This window comes from Canis lupus, chromosome 2 (genome assembly GCF_048164855.1).
Source record: "Canis lupus baileyi chromosome 2, mCanLup2.hap1, whole genome shotgun sequence".
Lineage (NCBI taxonomy): Eukaryota > Metazoa > Chordata > Mammalia > Carnivora > Canidae > Canis > Canis lupus.
The window spans coordinates 2,533,024-2,556,222 of NC_132839.1; the positions used below are offsets into that span (position 1 = coordinate 2,533,024).

Here is a 23,199-nt window from a genome sequence, read left to right on the forward strand (position 1 = left end):
CATTCTTACTCCCCAAATGCAATAGATCACTATATCCTGTTTTCTGTATTTCATTAATCTAGCTCTTTCTCTAAACCCAAAGCTACTACCTCTGTCTAGGCTCTCATTTTTTCTCTCTTGATGTGAATTCATTGCTTTATTAGTCGGCTTAGGCTACCATAACAAAGAACCACACACTGGGTGGCTTAAAGAACAGAACTTGATTTTCCCACAACTCTGGAGGCTAGAAGTCCCACTTGATCCTTCCCCTTGATTCTTGGCCTAAACTCCTGAAGCTAGGACCACACAAGTTCCAGCAGAAACCATGACTTTTAAATCAGAACAACTCCATTTCCTTCAGGAGAGTTTTCTGAATACTGCAGCCAGTCCCCAGGGAAAATGCTGATGGAAAGATAATTACAGAATCCTTCCTGTCCTGATTACAACAAAGAGATCTGTGGGCTTGCCATGAGACAGCCACTCTTAGAAATGGTATTATAATTGGGATACATGGCAAGAGGAAAATAAAATTCAGATCAATTCCCTTGGGTTCTCTGCCTTATACTTTAAATTTGTCACATGTCCAGACTTCAGTAAGCTATTCTAAGATTCACTGCCTCCTTGCTTTTGGTATACAAGTGTAAAGGCTCTGACCTAGCACACAGAAACAACAGGAAATCCTCTTATCATGGTTGGGTGGAATCATCCTACATAAATAGTAAGTAATGTAGCTTCTAAGGGATTCAACTGACTTTTCTGATCTTGCAGCTTCATCACTACTGATCATGGTTGAACTTTTACCATGGAGATCATGGTGGTTATCCAATTATAATTATGCGAAATGATAGCAATGATGTGTCATGTGGTCCTACTGATTCAACAGTGTCATTAAACTGTCGACTTCTGATCTATTTATCTATAAAAATAGCTATTTCATAGGTTTTCAAATGTAAAAAACTATAAAGTCTCTTACAGATTGAGCAATTTCCCCAAAATCATCCTATTTAGTTGGACAGTGGCAGGGCTGTTACTTGATTCCAGTCTTCACTTACCAATTCCTCTGATGATACCCTTTAGACAGTGTTGATATCTTACCATCAAGCAACATTTTATTGAGATTAGGTAAAGAGATAAGAAAATCTGGAGCTCAGGGTAAGCTTAGAATACAGAGTTCCAAGTCACTTAAGTCCCGTGAGCCACTGACTCCTTACCATAGGATGTGAATTACAAATCTGGATTTATAAGCAGGCTGTGTGTGAAGCATCTAGTTTATAGTAGGTGCTACATAGATGTCCATTACAGTTACAGAAATCAAGGTTCTGTTTCCTATTTTCTTAACAATGTAATGGCCAAGTTTTTACTCAAATATTTTCAGAGTAAAGGATAAGAAGCTTCAAAACTTCTAATTTTTCCTTTCTATTCCCTCCTTTCCAAAATGAACCACACACATCCCTTCCTCTGGAAAAACTTACGAGGCAACTGTATTCGTGTAGAGCCTAAGTGTAGGTGTAGTGGGCTGCTACAGATGTCCTATTCGGCATTCCAGGGGGAAATCCCCAAAACAGACTTTTAAGCAACCTTCCCCCCACATCATCTTCCACATCCTTCTAGGCCTTTCTTTGGTTACTTTGGGGGGAAGCAAAGCATCGCGTGTTGAGATCTCTTGTTAAAACTCCCTCACCTAGGAGAGGTGTTGTGTTTGTCCCTGTGTTTAGCTTACTGCATCAACACATTATCATTTCACTCAGGAAGCTAATCCAATTCTGCTGGAGTCTTGGAGAGAAAAGGAGAGCTGTACACACAAATAATGACAGCGCTCAGCCTCCTGCGTGTGGCTGCCGGTCAGCAATCTTCATGTGTTAGACAGTGTTTCCACCTACTGGCTAAATGTGATACCACAGCCCATCCCTGCATCTGGAGGGGACACTCACAGGGGCAATGGAGAGAAGCCGCCTCTCTGAAGGGAATTGTGATGTACTTTGGAGAAGACCAGTTTTTTCCTGGCCCCAAGTACATAGATTCAACCACCCTCCAAGCAGTCTTGGTCCTTTTCAGTATAGACTAATACTAGCAAATAGTCTGATGCTGGGCCTAAATATGAGAGCAGTGGTAGATCACATTGTGCTTTAATACACAAAAAAGATTTGTAAGGATATTTACAGAGAAAAATTTACAGTATTTCTGTGGATTAAATAAAAACATCAAAGGTTATATATCTAGAATATGTTACGTGAGGAGCATCTCCTGATTTTTTTTTTTTAACTGACTATGCTCTGGGTATTTTTGCAGCCTGTCTGGAGAGAGTCACTTTCTCCATATCCATTCACCACTTCTTCCTCTCTAACACAATTCCAAGCAAAATTATCCCAAGCTACAAAACTCGATGTTTAGCACTCCACCCCCTCAGTTAGGGGTCTCTCTACGATGTAAGACTCTGCTGGAGAAAAAAAAAAAAAAACTGCTTTCTGATGAACATACAATCTTTCATCCTGCCAGCCAGGTGAGCAGATGTAAAGTAGGCTGGAACAGAAGCCACAAGCTAAAGTAGGGAAACAGATGGAGCCTGAGGCAATGGTGACATCATGGAGCTACTATGCCAGTCCTGAAATCCTTTCTTCTAGAATTTTACAGGAAAAAAGTGGATTTGGGGGGGGGGGGGGATCTAACTATGGACTGAATTCCTATGTTGAAGCCCTAATCTCTACTATGAGAGTATTTGGAAATGGAGCTTTTTGGAGATAATTACTATTCACTGAGATTATAAGGGTGGGTCCCTAACCAGATAGGATTAGTGTTACCTTAGAAGAGAAAGCCAGATCTTTCTCCACACATTAAATCAAATATTTAATTGAACTTACAGAGAAAGAGATCTCCCTACCCCTCCAGGTGAAGACAGAGTGAGAAGGCAGCCATCAACAAGCCAGGAAGAGAACTCTTACCAGAAACCTCATCAAGTAGCACCTTAACCTCACACTTGCCAGCCTCCAGAACTGAGGAAAAAATGTCCATTGTTTAACTGACCTAGTCGGTGATATTTTTGTTATGGCAATCTAAGCCTACTCATACAAACACCCATCTGATTAGGCCATTTTATTAAATTTTCTGTTACTTGCATTCTACATTGATGCAAAGTGTAGGACCTAGCAGTGGAATGCTGCACAGAGAAGAAACAAAAATGTGAATTTTCCAAGTAAAGAAGGCAGAGAGACAGACAACTAGGTCTCTCCTATTTCAGTCTGGAAATTTGAAGATTCTTTCTTATGCAGTATGAAACGTGATTTCATGCACAGACTTTGAGTTTACTACTGCAGCTCTAGTATTAGAAGAAAGTGATATGAAAATACAAAATGTGTGGGGATCCCTGGGTGGCTCAGCAGTTTAGCACCTGCCTTCAGCCCAGGGCATGATCCTGGAGTCCCAGGATCAAGTCCTGCATCGGGTTCCCTGCGTGGAGCCTGCTTCTCCCTCTGCCTGTGTCTCTGCCTCTCTTTCTCTCTCTGTGTCTCTCATGAGTGAATAAATAAAATATTTTTTTAAAAAAAGAAAATACAAAATGTGTGCGTTATTGATGATTTTTGCAAAGTCCTACCTGAGAAAAATGAATTCAGATGAGAGTTGATTAGTCTTACAGCTAAGAGAGCAGGTCTCTGCATGCAGACTGCAATCTAAGTTGTCTGTGAAGCCCATAATGGGAGTCTTCCCACTGTAAGAGGAACAAATACTACTTTTCTACCAGAGCTGAAGCAGCAGCCTTACCAGAGGCTAGTATTGGGCTCCCAGTTCTTGTTTCATGTCCTCTGCTGGACAAAGGAGGTAAACCTGCTGGTAAAAAGAGATATAAAAGGTGTTTCTTTACCTCCAAACTTATTATTTCATATTGTTAATAGCAATTAAGTGAAAAGGAGAAGAAGACTCCCTCTGCCATTCTCCCTGCTTGTGTTCTTTTAGTCTCTCTCAGTCAAATTTATAAAATCTTTAAAAGAAAGAAAGAAAAAAAGGGAAGGAGAAAAGAGGAAAGGAGAGGAGAGAAGAGGAGAGAAGAGGAAAGGAGGAAAGGAAAATAAAGGAAAGGATGTATGGAAAATAAAAACCTGTCACTAGGAACCAATATTTCTCAAGCCTTAACACTGTATCTTGTAAGACCTTAGGCAGTGGTTGTTCACAAACAGAAATTAACTGGAAAAGACTAAAAGTCTTACTCAATTTTAGAGGGAACTGTATTTCTCAAGACATATCACACAATGCATGACTGATTTAACTTGGGAACGGCCTGGGAAGGTATTCAATTTATAGGAGAAAGGGTGTACGTGAATGTTACAAAGCCAAAGGAGTAGAAAGTGGTAGATACTTCTAGTTTTCTGCTCAATGATCTTTTATTCCTTACTAACAGCATCAAATTTTGTTCAAGCCAGCATTGTGTCCCAGAGTTGGAAATGCAGTTCCTGATCAATTTCTTCTTTTTACATTAAATTTCAGAAGGCTTAGAACCAACTTTGTGGCGCATCTTGTACAAGGAAGTTTCTGTGGTAGCTTCATATTGTATCTCCACCCAAGATTTTCATGCTTCTTTTTCACCTATTTTCACAAGTACTATTTTGCTGCACTTATTAAACATTAAACAACCTTAAGACATCTCTAAAACAAACCATGCAGAAGCAGCAGCAAGGAGGGTCAAAAGTAACAGAGAGGAAGAGAGAAAACTAGAAAAAGAGAGGGGAGGAGAAAGAAAAAAAGAAATGGGACAGAAAGAAGGGAAGAAGTGAGGAAGGAAGAAAGAAGAGAGAAGGGGTGCATAAAACACACTATTAGGTGACGGGGAACCTTGCAAATCCAACCCTTGACGGGGATGATAAATGCCATTACCATCAGTGACTCACTGTAAGAATTAGCAATGCGGCTTAGAGGGAAAGACTGATAAAACACGGGAGAAACTATAAAAAGTATAAAAAACACGGGAGAAACTATAAAAAGTATAAAAACCTAAAACTCGTTGCCTGAGGATATTTTGAAACATCCTTTCTCAATTCCTGATGTCATGTAGGGAATCACCTTGCTGCAATGGTTGCCTGTAAGTACATCATCAGGCAAGCTATTCTGGGGGCAAATGCCTGGGGCCACAGTGTAGCTCACCAATCGGTCTGATGAGCAGTTACGGTTTTTACTCAGGCAGAGAATAGACAGGGCCAGAATGGGTGTCCCTAATGGGTGGCTGATTTAAGATCTCACAAATACTGTGTGTCTCATAGATAGGTAGTGTATATTAAATACTTAGTGTCTACTTGTTTCCTCCATCACTCTCCATCTGTATCCACACACATATTCTCTACTTGCTTTATTTGTGCCATATATCTCATGGGTTACCAATTTACTTATCTCTTAACAGAGCTAAGTGTGTTCTGTCCGTTTGTTTTTTATCTCACGCTCTCTGGCAAAATTTAGCATCCTGAAATAAAGAGGAAAATTCACATTACACCTGGCATCTTTCACTTTCACAATGCTCCTTTCGAAATAGTCTTATATAAGAACAAGGGAAATGTTAAGCTTTGAATTCAGCTTAATGCATCTCAGTAAAATAAGTATATAAAACTATTTTAACCCAAGCCAAGCACACAAGCTACATATCAATATCTATCTATACCTTAAGTTGGCTTTTCCGACATATTTCACCATGCAATCATTCCCTTACTGTAAAAGCACATCACTGAATTTCTTTAAGAATTTCCTTGTAAGTCTATACCAATTTTATACATAACATACTAGTCCAACTTTTCCAACTGAATATTCTATGAAAGTACAAAAAGATATTGGACAAAATATCATATTATTGAACTATTACAATGTAGTAAATTGCAAAGCTATCTAGGACTTCCTTTACTGTTTTGAATCATAATACAATTTCTGATTATATTCTTGCTATCAATTCCTGATACTATAACCAGAAACAGTCAAAGAGCCAAGCTATTTCATCTTTAAATAGATACCAGGCTATTACTGTTCCCTCAGAATCTTTTTCCTAAAAATAATTGTGATTCTCTGAGTACTAGGAATAGGCAGTTGACAGAACAAGTTCCATTACAAAATGGCATAAAATGGTTTTGTGTCCCAGTTCCACCTATCTTTAGTCAAAGTGACTAGATACATTTTTAGATGAAGAGCTCCATGGCTTCCAGCCATGGCTAAGAGATAGACAAACGCTCTGTTCTATGTTGATGGCATAGAAACGCAGTGTAGTTTCAAGAAGAAACAGAACAATTTTTGTTAGAAGAGTTAAATATTAATGATTGACAATAAAACCATAATCTATATCACATGCTTCTTACTATTCATGTGGGCCATAAAAGCAGAACCTAACACCTACATAAACACACACGATGGTCCAGGCAGTAGCTTCATAAAACAGGTCAATCAATTTAACAATCTGAAGGCACATTTTGCGACTTACTCATCTAAAAGGTAAAGATTTCTGTCAAAAATCAACCACTATACAGATGCTGTCTTAGTCAATTCTATAAAAGAATACCACAGCTGGGTGACTTAAACAACAGATACTCATTTCTCATCGTTCTGGAGGTGGGGAAGTCCAAGATCAAGGCTACAGCAGATCTGGTATTTGGTGAAGGACCTCTTCTTTTGCAAATGGTTGTTTTCTTTTATCCTCGAAGAGCAGAGAGCAGAGAAAGGGGGAAGCAAGCTCTCCTGTCTTTCTAAGAAGGGATCCATTCTTCAGACCTAATTGTCTCCCAAAGACTCCACTTCCTAATACTATCACACTGGGGGGCAGGGGAGGTGTCAGGATTTTAATGCATGAATTCAGGGAAACACAAAAACATTCAGTCTATAACAAATGCTGTAGAATATGAACAAGTTTTAGTAATGTGTTTGTGGAAGGAAAGGTGCCCAGTTAGTGACAACTGCCTTCAGTGGGCCACATTCCAGGCCAGAGTGTTTTCTCCTATTTTTTATTTATAGAAAGAATACCTGTCTTTTAGGATTTGTGGTATCTTTTTTTTTAAGATTTTATTTATTTATTAATGATAGAGAGAGAGAGAGAGAGAGAGAGGCAGAGACACAGGCAGAGAGAAAAGCAGGCTCCATGCCGGGAGCCCGACATGGGACTCGATCCCGGGACTCCAGGATCATGCCCTGGGCCAAAGGCAGGCGCCGAACCGCTGAGCCACCCAGGGATCCCCGGATTTGTGGTATCTTGATAAAGAATAACTGTTAAAGAAGAAAAAGTATCCAGACTTGGAAATAAGGCAATAAGATTACTTCATCTCTTTTTAAAGTCATACTAAGTCATTGTCTAAAGAAGCTACACTGTCAACAATGGTCATCTGATGACATAAGGGAAAATATTTTGACTTTTGATTAAGGCCTCAATTCTGTAAAATTGTTGACTTTAATAAGATAGATAAGTAGTAACTTTTTTTGTCCAGTAGAGATGAAAGTAATTTCTTTAAGAAGAAAAAAAAAGATACCCCAGAGTTTGAAGTTAAGTGCTCTGTAAAACATTAACTAGTTTTATATCTAACTTAGGAATTGATTTTAGCAGTCTTTCTTTTACTTTCTTTCAATCTCTTATATTCTCTTTGAACCAGCTTTACCTTCCTGATAATTCCATTATTAATGAGTGAATAACATATCTCTTATATGTGCTCATCACATATTTTTATGAGCTATACTTTCAATGTTTTAAAATTATACTTTATCATACTCCACTTTCCCACCCTAATGCAAGTTAAATTAGGAAAAAGATAACATTTTAGGAAAGATAGTCGTATACCTCAAGATAATATATTCAATATACCTACTTTCTTCACAGGAAAAATTGACTGGAGAATATGGCATTAGAACTGGAACCAAACGGTCCTGCCAATATTTTTCCCTTGAATTAAACTAACTTGCTGGGCAGCCCGGGTGGCTCAGTGGTTGGACGCCGCCTTCAGCCCAGGGCCTGATCCTAGAGACTTGGGATCGAGTCCCACGTCAGGCTCCCTGCGTGGAGCCTGCTTCTCCCTCTGCCTGTGTCTCTGCCTCTCTCTTTCTCTGTCTCTCTGTCTCTCATGAATGAATAAGTGAAATCTTTAAAAAAAAAAAAAAAAACTCACTTGCTCACCAATTCCTAGCAGAACAGACAGCTTCAGCCCTTCCACTACCTCCACTCTCCAGAGGCAGGCTGCACTAAGCTTTGCAAAATTCTTTCTCCCTGGACAGGAGTTAGTGAGTTGGAGGAGAAAGGCCAGGAATGAAGATTAAGTGTCAGGTCACTGCTGCCACAGTTCAGCAGATCTGATCATCCTACTCCCAGGTATACATGGAGTCACCTTCCAGTCTGAAGAAAAGCACAAGCTTGGTTTTTGCCATAATAGATGTAATGATTGTTACCTATACATTTAGTATCTTCAACAAATACCAAACAATAACATGGAAACCATTTATATAATAAATATAATATAATATATATAATATATATATAATATATATATAATATATATAATCCATTTATCCTCACAAGAGGCCTCAATCAATTTATATAATGTCAAAAGAAGTACATTTTATTCAACAGTAACCTCTGTTAAAACTCAGAGACGATACTCAAACATGTCAAATGAATAAATGACTGAATGAACACAAGAATTAAGCATAGGATATACTTCCAGCATTATTAGAGAAAGGAAGCTGAATTTTTTGAACAAGCAAAGCAGAGAGTTTAATCAGAGTCTCGCACGTCTCTGTACCAGGGTAGCTAATGAAGTCGTTTCTTGAAAGAATGGTGTCTCTATCAGTTTAGGATTAAAAATAACATCTGGAGGATATGGATTTGGCTCTTCCTTTTGCTTCTGAATTTCACCCAAATTATACCAAATCAATCAGAACAAATATCACTTAAGGTCCTTTAATAAAGGAGATGCCACATGTTCCCTTGGAAAAGAATTCCAGGTCCCTCAAACCTTACAGCTGAAATTTTGGGGGAGTCTATTTGAAATCCCCTTTGCTCCAAAAACAAATCCAGTCCTACTTTCTGTTCAATAAAGAAATAAATTTTAGTTAAGGAAGCTTCCTCTTTGCAAAATATATATTCTCCGTTCATAATTTTACATGAAGTCTACTCCAATTAGAGAATCTGAATCTCTGATGTACCTGGGTGGCCCAGTTAAGCATCTGCCTTCAGCTCAGGTCATGATCCCAGGGTCCTGGTATGGAGGCCCAGGTCTTCAGGCTCCCTGCTCAGCAGAGGGTCGGCTTCACCCTCTGCCCCTCCCCCTGCTCATGCTTTCTCAAATAAATAGAATCTTAAAAAAAAAATCTGAATCTAAAAAAAAAAAAAAAAGAAAGAAAAGGAAATTTAAACAATCCAAAACTTAGAAACAACCAAAATGTCTATAAACAAAGAAATAAATTATAGTAAATTCATATAAAGGAAGACTAAATAGCAATAAAAAATTGTGTGATATATACAAAAACATGGATGAACCTCAAGACACTATGTTGAGTGAAAGAAGCCGGACACAAATTAAACAATGTATGGTTCCATATATATGAAATCCAAGAACAGGCAACACTACTCTGCGGTTACAAAAATCAAAACAGCAGTTGTTTCTGAGATCTGTGTGTGGAAGAAAGGGGAACTGACTGGCAAGGGACAAGAGGGAGCATTCTGGGTGATAGAACTGTTTTATTTATTTTTTTTAAGATTTTATTCTTTTATTTGATAGAGAACACAAAGCGGGGCAGTGGCAGACAGAGAGGGAGAAGCATCTATCCGAGGACCATCATGACCTGAGCTGAAGGCAGACAGTTAGCCGACTGAGCCACCCAGGCACCTCTTACATCTTGTTTTAATAGATTCATGATGTACACCTGAACTGAGCATTTAATATCTGTACATTTACATATATGCAAATTAAATTCCAAGAAGAAAACTTAGTAGAGAAAGGGCTATCAGATATTACCAACAGCCTTGCTAGCACTTTCCATCAATCAAGGACCCTGAAGTTTCAATTGACTTCTTGAAATCTGAGATTATAGCTAAATAATCAGTTTCTGGCTGGCTACAGTTTTTCTCCTCTGGAAGTAGTGAGGTTCACCAGAAGAGTAGGTGAGTCAGGAAGTCAGTTTCCAAATAATTCCATACTCCTAAGTATGCTGGGCTCTGAAGAAAATCAAAACCAGTGATTAATGAGATGTGCCCTTGATTAATTAGCCAGGTTGTTTTTCAGATCTACTTCCCAAACTGGTCTGGAGGGCAATTGGATATGAACTTTTCACAGCTATTCCTATCAAGGTACCAGATCAGTGAGAAGATTCTCCAGTTGATAAGAAAATTAATAGGTTACTTTTTTTTTATTTGTGCAAGTACAGATCAATTCCCAAGGTGGAGAAAAGGAGCTTTCTAGTAACTAATTAATCCCAGCCAGGACACCCCAGAATTTATGGGATGTACAAAAATATTCCTGTTTAATATTAATGACACTGTGCCAGTTTCCTTAAGTAGAATAGGCTTTGGAGACAAAGACTGTCTACCACCAACTAAAGAGTGATCTTTGCCAAACTTCCTCAAATGACTTCACTTCTCAGAGGTAAAGGGAAAATTAAGTACAATGATTTGAGATCATCAAGGGATGTTAATAAGTATAAATCCTGGATGACACTCTCTTTCTCAGAAATCTGCATACCAGACACGTATGTGGAAAAATGGCTTTCATATACTTTTGAAGAAAACACTGACACATAAATGAGTCTTCAGTAAGTGATCCCACAATTCCATCAGGCTACTTGCTTCTGTGCTATCATAATTACTACAGAAAATGTCAAAATATTTGTAAGCATTAGGAAAGAGAGCCAATCATTTGGATGATTCTTAATTACTTAGCGTTTTTTTTCTCCCCTTTTAACTTTAGAACGTTATGACTCTTGATTGAATATGGCCCTTCTGAAGCACAGAAGGGGAGAAGGGGAGGGTTGGAACTGCTTACCCAGTGTGTCCCTGGTGCTACAGCAAGGGCAGAGAAATATGTAAGGGGACTGTCAGAGGAGAAAATGGGACATGGTAGCAGATTTGAGACACTTTTAAAATGATAGATTCCGGGCAGCCCGGGTGGCTCAGCAGTTTAGCGCCGCCTTCGGCCCAGGGCATGATCCTGGAGTCCTGGGATCGAGTCCCACACTGGGCTCCCTGCATGGAGCCTGCTTCTCCCTCTACCTGTGTGTCTGTCTGCCTGCCTCTGTGTGTGTGTGTGTGTGTGTGTGTGTGTGTCTCATGAATTAGTAAATCAAATCAAATCAAATCAAATGATAAATTCCTAGACTGAATTAACTACTAGCTCCTGTCTGAGCTTTTATACACAGAAGAGCTTGAGGTCTCTGAACATGATGAGCCTCCACTCTGGTATCAATCAAAGCCACGAACATTATGTATACATCACTCTGGATGAATTAAATAGCTAAAGAAATGCTCAGGGGCTACTGCATCTACACCCAGACAGGAATTCCCTTGGGCTTAATCTATCTTGGCTAATTAGTATGCTAAGCATTTTACCCAGACAACATATATCAATTTTAATTAGTTTCACCACTCAAGAGCAATGATTCTTAGAATGGATAAAGATGGAAATAGGGTGCTTGGGTGGCTCATTTGGTTAAGTGTCTGCCTTCAGCTCAGGTCATGATTCTAGAATCCTGGGATCGAGTCCTGCTCGACAGGGAGCCTGCTTCCCTCTCCCTCTGCCTGTCAATCCCCCTGCTTGTGCTCTCTCAGTCATATAAATAAGTAAAATCTTTAAGAAAATAAAGATAAAAAAAAAGAAAATAAAGATAGAAGTATTTGTGTCTCATGTGAGTGTCACTTAAAAGCATCCATGGCAGAGGCAGCTTTCAATAATTAGATGGACAAGAAGATACATTCTGTGGATGTCAATCCGACTCCTGCCTCCATCACACGGGTGTTTCTTTAAAGCGCCCCGTGTACAAAGGGATCATGGTAGCATGAAGAGAGGCAGTATATAGGCTTAAAAAATACACAGGCCGATCTGTGTACTGTTACTGCTGAGTGCTCTGCTTGCACACAAGAAGACTCCTGCTGGGTGCCTGTATGCCAGCACTTCCTGGGAGAACAGCAGACACCTGGGGACAGAGGGATTACACCCGACCTCTTCCATCATAGAGGACACAGCATTTTGTCCTCCACAGGGTAGACTGATATTCTGAATATGCACTTGTGCTCCCTGCCTTTAAAATCTCTGCCAGCACCACCCGTATGGACCTATGGATGTCATATTCACCACCATGGTATTGCCAGAATACGATTTTGGATCAAGAAACTCATGTCATGGTGATCAAGGTGCATTAATGGGCTCATGCTTATGGAATTCACTGGTCTTACATGACCCTGAAACTACAGGGAGAAAAGGGACTTGATAGACCGACAGAGCAGCTTACTGAAGTCTCAGTTATGATGCCAGCTGAGAAACAATATCCTGAAAGGATAGGTAATACCTTATAGAAGACAGTATATGTCTTGATTCAAACCCAACACATGGTGCTGTTTCTCCCATAGCTAGAATGTTTGAATCTGAAAACTAAGTGGTAGAGCAGGTGTGACTAATCTAGGACATTTAATAACCTTCTCAGCATTCCTGCTTCCCTTCCCCTCTGGTGTGAGCTGTTCTTGGTTCCTAATGGAGAAATAGTATCTTTGTCAGAGAACAAATCAAAGGTTCCATGACTTGGGAGTGGAGATTCCATTTATCTTTTGGGCTCCTTGCACCACTGAACAAATAGACAAAGGGAGAAAAAGAAGATGCTCTACTGTCTAGGTGACTTCTCCTGATGACCACGGGGAAAGTGTTGCTATTTCCCTGGGGGTAGGAAGGCTGGCATTCTCTCCAGTGTCCTGTCAGTCTTCAGTGATAAGAGGTTGCTGAAGGGAGGCTGCAAAGCTAGTGTGGGAAGAAGACACTCCCCCTCTTTTTTATTTTAGATTTTTATTTGAGAGAGAGCACAAGCAGAGGGGGAGGGGCAAAAGGAGAGGGAGAGGGAGAAGCAGGCTCCCTGTGGAGCAGGGCATCCGATGATGATGTGGGGCTCCATCCCAGGACCCGGAGATCATGACCTGAGCCGAAGGCAGACACTTCACCCAATGAGCCACCCAGGCGTCCTAAGACATTCCTTTCTTGTTTGCTTCCTGTTCCAGCCAGCAGTCCCTCAGCTGCACTTCTTTAATCCAGACCAGTAATTCATTCCATAGGCAATGGTTGGTTCTTGTTTGCATATCTTCTAGACTAGGACCTCATAGCATTCACTCAGAGGCACCAGCACCAGTTGGCCAATGCTACCAATGGCTGATCTGAGAGGCGGTTCCATCTCAGCGTGGCACCTCCTCCAAGTTCCTAAGGCACAGGTACCAGCCAGGCAGCACCACTATCCTCAAGGTTCTGAATTCCAGACTCATGCGGCAATAGCAGCATTTGGCCAGGAAGCCTGCCTCTCTTCTCTGCTTCCTGGGATAGTGTATTTTTTATTACTTTTACTTTCATAATTTCTCCTTGGCTTATATTAATATTGATCTAAGAGTTTGGTACGGAGGCCATAGCCCATCGGGAGAAAGGAGGAAGATGAGGTAAAAGAGAGGCCACTGCTTCTAGAGCGAGCCTAAGACTCTGGCAGGCCTAATGAAAGCTCTGGGATCCTTGCAGCTTTGCAATGGCAGGTCTGATTTGGTCTGCTTTGGGAATTCACTTTCCTCTCTCTGACATTCAACTCAATTACCTGGAGGAGACACTCACTGAGGAGGTACCCAAGCCATCTTGCCCATCAGTACTGGGGATTTACAGATGAGTAAGAGCCCAGCTCTGTCTGTCCCCCCAGTGACCTGGCAGGGACACACTTCTCCCATGCGAGACTGCAGGAGACAGGACATGTTCAAGAAACCAACTATGCAGTGTTTTTCAATGTCTGTCACACACTGGCAAAGTGCCAATATACATGCAGCACACTCATGTCACGTATAGTGACAGGTCCACTTAAAGTTGGAGGAGATGTGCCTAGGGGCATTCCAGATCCCAGCACATACTCAGAGACCATTTGCTGAATTACCAGTGGGTCTTGGCACACAGAAGTTGAAAACCTATGCATTATTTTACATGAAAACACACACATATACTATGAAGTGTAAAAAATGCAATTTCCAAAAAGCTAGGCCAAATTTTTTCAGACATATGACCCCCAGGATACAGATTTATTCTTAACCCTGGGGATACTTCAGCAGGACACCATCTAAGAACGAGAGTCAAACAAACCCCCTCGGACATATATATAGCACACAGGGTGCCCACGAGATATGCACTCCCACGTGGATGATGAAAAAGGCTCTGTGGTGGATGTGGCATTTTCCAAGAATCCTGGGGAGCAGTGCATTTTTTTAAATTTATTTTTTATTTTTTATTTTTATTTATGATAGGCACACAGTGAGAGAGAGAGAGAGAGAGAGAGAGAGAGAGGCAGAGACACAGGCAGAGGGAGAAGCAGGCTCCATGCACCGGGAGCCCGACGTGGGACTCGATCCCGGGTCTCCAGGATCGTGCCCTGGGCCAAAGGCAGGCGCTAAACTGCTGCGCCACCCAGGGATCCCCATTTTTTAAACCCTCACTTCAAAGCTGCAAAGACTCTGGAGCTTCCATCAGGCCTGCTGTCAGGTGAGGCTCATTCCAGAAGCAAAATCTTCTCCTTTCATACTTGGAAACTGGCAGAGAGGACATTGTGAACACAAGCTAAAGCATGGGCATGGGAAAGCCACAGGAAGAGCTGGAAATTTCCAGCAAGCAGTGCAAGTGTCTGTAGATCAGCACGTGTTGAGGAGAGGAACTGGCTGAGCGCGGCTGGACTGTAGAAGGCAGAGGACAGGCCAGGATTGTGCTGAACTCTGGACGCGAGTGGCAAACGGGGCAACCATGGCGCTGGGAAGTGGACCACACAGAGTCAGGGAATACAGATACATGCACACCCAAGGGGCAGGGCTGTGCAGCCGGAGCAGTGAGGAGGGGGACCCCTCTGTATGCAGTCTCTTGACCCATGGTCTCTTCCTCTCCCTGCTTTCCCGATATCCCTTCACTTCGTCACCTCAGAGGCACCTTGTAGAATAAACGGTCAGGGAGGCTAGTCAGGACATCAGATTTGCAGTGGCCACCACCACTCATTCCTGCGGAGCACAAACCCTTGGCTGGGGAGCAGACTGAAGCCTTAAACTTGAGAAAAGTGTGGAGTACAGACCTTTTACAGGACTCTAACTAGCAATTCAGTTTTCCACAATTACTTTGTCACTGAAAAGGTGCCAAATGATAGTTTTTAAGGAGGCAGTTTGGCGGTTATTGTTTTTTAAGGAGGAAGAAGGAAGACTTGTATTTTTAAGTTGCTGTAGTTTAATAAAAAAAAAAGTACAAAGTACTCTACATTGTTATTTACATTTGATTTCTTCAGGATTCATTTAAAAATGCAGCATTGTTGCTAGAAAGTGATGCCACATGTTTTCTCTCCTTAAAACATAGCATTTCCTGGTCTGTCATATCTTTAATGGAAATTAAAATTTATAGATATGTCTTTATTTTTAAAGGTAAAACTTTTTTCTAAATGTAGTATGTTTTCACATAGATGATCAATTTGAGATATTATTTTATTATTTTTTTTAAGATTTTATTTATTCCTGAGACACAGAGAGGCAGACACAGGCAGAGGGAGAAGCAGGCTCCTCACAGGGAGCCCGATGAGGGACTTGATCCCAGGACCCCGGCATCACACTCTTGAGCCGAAAGCAGACGCTCAACCACAGAGCCACCCAGGTGTACTGTGAGATAGCTTTTAATTCGATATAAACTCCTTGAAAATATTCTAAGCCTTCCCTAACACCTTTTTTCTAACATTAGATCATTTAATATTTTTAGATGAGAAAGAGAGATGTACCTAACTGTGCGTACCATCACTTGACTGAAACACCCTTTGAATCTTGAACTTTCACAGGGTGTTGCTATTGACAGATGAGGTGCTGAAAAGAGGGACTCCTCAGCACTTTGCCCACACACCCGGACTAGATCTGAGTGACTTTACTTTCCTGTGCTGAATGAGCATGGGACTCCAGGGATCAGCAGAGGGCACTCTGACCCCGCCATGGTTGTGGCGATGCTATCCTGGGTATCATGGCACATGTTCAAACTCATCAAGCTATATATACTACATGTGTGCAATTATACATTGACAAAGCTTTAAAAAAGAAACTCCAGGGATCCCTGGGTGGCGCAGCGGTTTGGCGCCTGCCTTTGGCCCAGGGCACGATCCTGGAGACCCGGGATCGAATCCCACATCAGGTTCCCGGTGCATGGAGCCTGCTTCTCCCTCTGCCTGTGTCTCTGCGCCTCTCTCTCTCTCTGTGACTATCATAAATAAATAAAAATTAAAAATAAAATAAAATTAAAAAAAAAAGAAAAAAGAAACTCCAGGGGATCCCTGGGTGGCTCAGCGGTTTCGCGCGTCGGGCTCCTGGCGTGGATCCTGGCTTCTCCCTCTGCCTGTGTCTCTGCCTCTCTCTATGTTTATCATAAATAAAAACAAACCTTAAAAAAAAATTTTAAAAAGAAACTCCAATTATCCAAGAAGCTACTATTTTCATACTGACTTAATCAGTTGAGTAAGGACCTGAGGGGAATAGGGCAACTGAGAGCAATGAAATCATGTGACACCAGCACTTAAACTGGAGAAAGCCTATAATTTAGGAGGCTACTAAAAAGAAGGTTATAGGAGCAGCTGAGTGGTTCAGTCGATAAAGCATCTGACTTCTGATCTCAGGGTCATGAGTTCAAGCGCAGCATTGGGCTCCATGCTTGGCATGGAGCGTAGTTTCTAAAAAGAGCAAATTTATATAAAACAGCAAGGTCACATTCATACAAGAGACTTTGTCATAAATGTCATCTATAGCTTTAAATCTTCCCTTCTAGATTCTTTTCTAAGAGCTGTACTGCTACCAACTCAAGAAGTATTGTGTTTACCACTCATAGCTACTCAGAGATGGTGAGACAGGCTCACAAGGCAGAAAAAAACTGGACTATTTGGACAATTTTAATTCCTCAGCATCTATGCACTTTCATATCATACTAAAATATCTGACCAACTGCTAAATTATACACAAAACAAATATATTTTGTTTAAATAATATTTAACCAATAACTCAGTAAAAATAATCTCCAGTAAACGATGAATAGTGTAAGAGGTTTTTTTTTTTTTTTTTTTTTGGTATTATGAACCAAAAGACAGTGTCCACTGCCACTGTAACAGCAATGCCTGCCATTTCTTTCCTTCTAACAGCATCCCAGCTTCATGTTTAGATTGTGTCCATTGCTCTTTCCCTAGCCCTAGGGGCTACACCATGTTTGATCTAAGTTAATCATTCCTCTTTATCAGTGACTTGCCAAATGGTAGCAATGTGAGCCAGGTCTGCCCAGGGATACTTGGCTGGTAGTTGGGGGTTTTTCCAGTTAAAAGAACAAAGTTCATATGGAGAAATAATTTTCTCTTTCCATTTTTTTCCTTCTTGGAAAGGTCTGATGAGGTGTGATGTCTACAGCTGTTGGTAACCATCCTGACCACAAAATAAGATATGAGGAACTAACTTTAATATCTTTTACAAAATCTCATAAAAATGAAAAAGGAAACTAGAAGAAAACCCTATGTCCTTTACAATATTACTGAAAAACTGAACCAATGTGAAAAACTGCCTACGTCTAGACTTCTTAATGTATTAAAAAAAAAAATAAGGCTCCTCCATCTGTTAAGACCATGGTTATTGGGGTTTTCTGTTACTTAATCCTGATATCATTTTTTAACTGATAGAGAACTGTTTCTCCTATGGGGAGGGTATATATGCTTTTATTTGTATGAAGGTTAATATTGTATTATTGTTGATATTTAACGTATAGACTAATGGTATGTGTTGGACAGCCAAGCGGAAGATTATGGGAAGACCTACTTTTTGATACCAAATACCTTGTGAACACTCTATGTTTGGAGAATTTCCCACTTAAAATTCCTGCATCCCCAACATAGAACTCAGAACCTCACTCTCTTGGCTTCCTTTGTGACTTGGGTATAGGAGTGATCCTTAGCCTGTTCCCAACTGGATGTACCCTCAGGACAATATGAATTATAAGCCGTTGGTATGGAGGAGGCACTGTGTGTAATCTGTTCCAGGGAGGTAGTGGCCAAGACGACCAGCCTTCAGAGGTACCAGGGATACCCAGCAACCCGGGGCCAGTGCTGCCATACAAGTGCCTTGAGATGATCCAGACACTGTTCTCAGCCACAAAGAAAAATTTTGGAAAGATTACTAATGTTCTCTAATAAATCTGCATACAGCTGAAAATAGCTAAAACTGATTCTAAACACCCAGACTGATGGATCTCATATTAACAATTTAAACATTCTTGATTTATCATTTGTCCTAGCCCAAAGTCAGCCATCTATCTAGTACTAACTGAACTCAACAAACCACTGATCCCAATGGATCTGCAAGTGAATTGGATCGCAAAACCAGAGAGCTGCCCTGGCCCCACTAGCCCTCTCAGGGTCTGAGAGTAACACTGATTCATATTCTGTATCTCAGAACATCGGGGTTTAAGGCATTCTCATAGATGGGCATTAGGTATCGCGTAGCTTATATTACATATATATTAGCACATCTTGGTCAAGTTGTATGTTTCATTCACCAATCATTTAGGGCAGTAATTTTCAATATTTTTGGTCTCAGCATCCCTTCAGTCTTAAAAGTTACTAAGGACTTCACCAAGCTTTGGTTATACAGATTATATCTACTGATATTTCCTATATTTGAAATACTGAGATCATGAGATCACAGAGAGTCAAAAAACTCATGAAACGTTTTCATAATACTTTACTCTCTTATGAAACTTTTTCATAATACTTTTACTGATCCTCTGAAAGAATTTCGAGAACCCCCAGGGAACACTGGCTCACTGTACAAAAACCACGGAATTAGGTATTTATTGAACATCTGTTGTTTGCCCTACATCGAAACGGCCTCTAGCAAATGTGCAGCTCATGCGAAGGAGAGGCGTGAGAATGTGGCTGCCACGCTGGCAGTAGTGGAGGAAACCAGCCACTGTGAAGAGGAGAAAAAAAAAATAGAGATACTTTCGTGTCTGATCTAAATTTATCTCAAGTGCCTCCAGGCAGTGCTATTTGTCTAGGGATTTTGCATATAATAACTTTTTTTAAAAAAAAGATACTTTGGTTTAAAAAAAAAAGTCAACATTTTTCTTACAGATTAGTCATTTTTTAAAGACGAAATTGGTTTCCAGTGATACAAAGGTGTGGTGTATCTGTTAGGTGACTGTCATTTCCCAGCAGGAAGGGAAATGGTAATTTCCTGCTTTGCACTCTGGTAAAGGGTAAGGAGATAAGCTAATTGGGATTAAGTCTCCCTTTGACATTTAACTCCTCTGCAATCAAGCGGATTATTTCTGTTTATCGCTGAAGGAAAGTGAAACTCTCCACCTCAATATTCCTCCCGCTTCTTGGGAAACCCCGCCATGCAGGTGAGGATCGCTTCTGCCAAGAGCTGCCCTTCCCACCGCCTCCTGGAGGAGCTCCAGGCTCGGTCCGGCTCCCGGTGACTCAGGGTGCGTCGTCGTCGTCCCCGTCGTCGTCGTCTCGTCGTTGTCTGGTCGTCGGGGCGCCTTCTAAGCTGCAGCTCGCGTCCGCCAGGCGAGGAGACAGGAGGCGAGGGGGCGAGGAGGGGGCCTGGGCACCACGCGCTCCATCGAAACGCCGAGGACGGCGCCGGGCGCCCGGGGGGCCGAGACTGCGTGCAGGGGCCGCCCTGGTTCAGGCCGGGGTACCTGCGGGTCTGCGCAGGGGTCGCCTTCCAGAAGGAGCAGCGCCGCCGGAGCCGCGGGATGTACGCACGTGCCAGGATGCGAGCGCGGGCGGGCGGACGGGTGGACGGACGGGTGTGTGCACGTTTCATGAGAAAAATTACATAAAAACTTAAAACCGCCGGAGAATTCTGAAACGGAAATATTAGAAAGCCCAGAGTCTGCGGTTCACGTCATTTCCTGTTTTGTCTGATTTTCCCTGAATCCCGCGATGGAGACTGCGGGGCCTCGGGCTCGCGCCCCGACAGGTAAGGACGAGCACGTGGTCAGCCGCCCGCTTTCCCGCCCGCCCGCCTCTCGTCCCGCACCCACCTTTCCCCCGGGCCCGCGGCAGCCGCCGTCTTCTCCGCAACCTTCCGGGCCCGCCCGGCTCCCGGCCTCCCGCCGCTTCCACACGCCCGCGGGCCGCGCCTCCATCACCCGAGAGCAAGGGCGCTCGGCCCCGGGGACTCCGCCCGGGGACTCCGGCGGCAGCCACGCGAGGCCTTCCGCGACCGCACGTCGTCTCTTCGGACGCTTGGCTCCTGCTCAGGACTCCCCGGGCAGAACGACAGCGGCCGCCAGCAGCACGCACGCGGCCCCGACCCGCCGCACCCGGGCCTCGCGCCGCCGACCGCACGCCGACGCTCCCAGGCCGCCCGACAGCGCCTGTCCGCACGCCTCACGCACGTCCCTCACGCATGTGCGCACGCATGCGCCCTCGCCCTCACGCACGTCAGTCACGCACGCGCTACCCCGCGCCCCCACGCACGCCCCTCACGCATGCGTGCACGCACGCACCCTCGCCCTCACGCGCATCAGTCACACACACGTCCTCACACGGGGCTGCCATAAACGCGCCCTCGCACGCGCCCCCACGCACGCCCGTCATGCACGCGGCCCCCCACGCCGGCCTGGGCCTGAGCAGGGCAAGGTGACGTTCCGGTTGGGACGTCTGCTCAGCGCAGGCGCTCGGGCTCCTTCCCGGAGGGCCTGGCGGGGGGGCGGGGCAGCCGCCTGCACCCGGGCCTGCTTCACCCCGCCGGTGCCCCCGTGCCCGCCGGCCGCCGCCCCGGCCTCCCGTCGGGCCGCACGTGGGACCCGCCGCGCCCTCCGGGGGTCACCGGGTCGCGGCCGCCGCCCCTCACAAGCCGCTCCCTCCGCCGCCGCGGGGCAAGCTCAAGGCGGGGCCTACCCGGGTGCGTCTGAAGGGAACCGCTTGTAGTGAGGTAAGGAGAGGACGGGTAGACTCGGAGCCGCGGCCGCAGCGCATCCTCCGGCCTCCGGGGAGGAGCGGGAGCGTTCCTGGGCCAGGCGGGACGTGGGGATCCCGAGGAACGCGCTAGAAGAGCAGGGGAGGCCGGCGTTAGCCCCGGGCTTGGGGGCGCCCACGCAGGCCTGCGGTTCCGGGCAGTCGCAACCCGGTGATTGATTAAAAAGCATGATCCGGGGATCCCTGGGTGGCGCAGCGGTTTGGCGCCTGCCTTTGGCCCGGGGCGCGATCCTGGAGACTGGGGATCGAGTCCCACGTCGGGCTCCTGGTGCATGGAGCCTGCTTCTCCCTCTGCCTGTGTCTCTGCCTCTCTCTCTCTGTGACTATCATAAATAAATAAAAATTAAAAAATTAAAGTAAAATAAAATAGAAAGCATGATCCTCACAGAACCTACACGAGTAAATTTCAAACTCAGTCTAAACTCCTGACGTGGGGCAGCCCCGGTGGCCGAGCGGTTCAGTGCCGCCCTTGGCCCAGGGCGTGACCCCGGGGTCCGGGATGGAGGCCCGCGTCGGGCTCCCTGCGTGGGGCCTGCTCCTCCCTCTGCCTGGGTCTCTGCCTCTCTCTCTCTCTTTCTCTGTGTCTGTCATTAATAAATAAATAAAATATTTTTAAAAATAATAAAGTCCTGACGTGTAAGGAGAATGTAATTTACCCATATGGGCTAAGAGACAGAAAACCCCGTTCAGTAACCATAGGAAAAAAAACTAGGCAAAAATCTCAATAAAGACTTTGTGCAAGACTTTTTCCCTTTGATTAAACAAGTTTTAAAGACCTATCAAGGTCAGGGGCACCTGGCTGGCTCAGTACAGCACGCCACGCGTGACCTCAGGGTAAGGAGTCCAAGCCCCACCCACGATGGGTGTAAAGATTACTTAAAAAAAAGAAAAATCAAGGATGACTCTATGGAACAGAAAAATCCACCAGTTTCACCTTACTTACAAATTCTATCCCAAGAATAAAAGTGAAGAGTAAGTCTTTGACTAGGAGCGCGGGGGTGCTCAGTCAGGTAGGCAGCTACCTTCTGCTCCGGCCATGACCCCAGAGTCTGGCTTTGGCCCTGGATCAGGCTCCCTGCTCAGCGGGGAGAGCTGCTCTCTTCCTCTGCCCTTCCTCCCAGCTTGTGCTCTTTCTCAAATAATTTTTTAAGAATATGTGAATAAAATTCACCAAATTACACCAGTTAAGGCAGATACCGATCCTCCCATATATGCTGAAAAATAACCTGATAAATTTTATTCTTTCTAGTTTAAATTTTTTAAAGTAGGAATTAATAGAATTTAACGAAAGGGTATCGGCAAGAAATTCAGAGCATTTATTATCGTTAATGGTGGAACATTAAAAGCATTTCCACTGAAGTCTGTAGCAAAGCAAGTATTTGTTACACACTGCTAGTATCCAGTTATCTGTGCTAGACCATAGCTAAAGCAATCCTAAGAACACTTAAATATCATATAGGAAATAAAGTTTCATCAATTGCGAAAGATGGGATTCTTTTGGATTTTCTAGGTAAGAGTATGTTCACAAGAGTTCTGCAGTTTAACGGATTAGCATAAAAACCAAACTGCTTTTACCATGACAGCAATGGCCAGTTATAAGATATATTAGGAAAAAGGTATATTTCAGTACAGCAACAAAAATTAAATGCCCAGAAAATGTTACAAAATGTAAGAAATCTTACAAAACCAAGCCTACAAAAAGCTCTGGTTTAATGAAAACGTATGTTGTTCTTCAAGAGAAATACGATTGTAAATCTCTCCAAATCCCATGAATTTATTAGCACAACCAAAAACTTCCAAGATATGTTCACCAATAGTCAAGAAAATTTTTGCGAAATACGTTAGTAGGGTGTTATCTCCATCAAATCTGACAATACACCAGAAAACCAGAATCAAAGCAATTATTTTATTTGGGATATCAAATACCTCAAAGAATTTAGTACATACTAGCATTTCAAATCAGAAGAGTGGACTTCAATAATTGGATTCTGAACTTTTGAATAAAAGTAGCTCTATACCTTACTCTTCAAAAAA

At 43.1% G+C, this 23,199-nt stretch overlaps 1 protein-coding gene and 1 long non-coding RNA gene across 6 annotated transcripts in view; one reads left to right on the top strand and one right to left on the bottom strand.

Annotated features, from left to right (window-relative positions):
* Positions 1 to 14,587: 14,587 nt before the first annotated feature.
* LOC140611176 (uncharacterized) lies at positions 14,588 to 20,555 on the bottom strand. Of its 3 annotated transcripts, none has more exons than XM_072788059.1 (3): positions 20,226 to 20,555; positions 19,534 to 20,044; positions 14,588 to 16,866 (listed from the first exon to the last, which is right to left on the bottom strand). In XM_072788059.1, the coding sequence occupies exons 1-2, from the start codon at positions 20,328 to 20,330 to the stop codon at positions 19,535 to 19,537; spliced, it is 615 nt and encodes a 204-aa protein (XP_072644160.1). In that variant the 5' UTR covers positions 20,331 to 20,555; the 3' UTR covers positions 14,588 to 16,866; position 19,534. The 3 variants fall into 3 exon arrangements, with proteins under 3 accessions (XP_072644160.1, XP_072644154.1, XP_072644146.1); XM_072788053.1 differs by lacking the exon at positions 14,588 to 16,866 and adding an exon at positions 17,194 to 19,138 and having other exon boundaries at positions 20,226 to 20,553; XM_072788045.1 differs by lacking the exon at positions 14,588 to 16,866 and having other exon boundaries at positions 17,194 to 20,044; positions 20,226 to 20,545.
* A 325-nt stretch (positions 20,556 to 20,880) lies between these two features.
* The window catches only part of LOC140611252 (uncharacterized), a 51,557-nt gene continuing 49,238 nt past the window's right edge, over positions 20,881 to 23,199 (top strand). For all 3 annotated transcript variants that reach the window (XR_012012535.1, XR_012012538.1, XR_012012543.1), the window contains exon 1: positions 20,881 to 21,121. This is a non-coding gene — a long non-coding RNA (uncharacterized lncRNA). The remainder of the gene's footprint in view (positions 21,122 to 23,199) is intronic.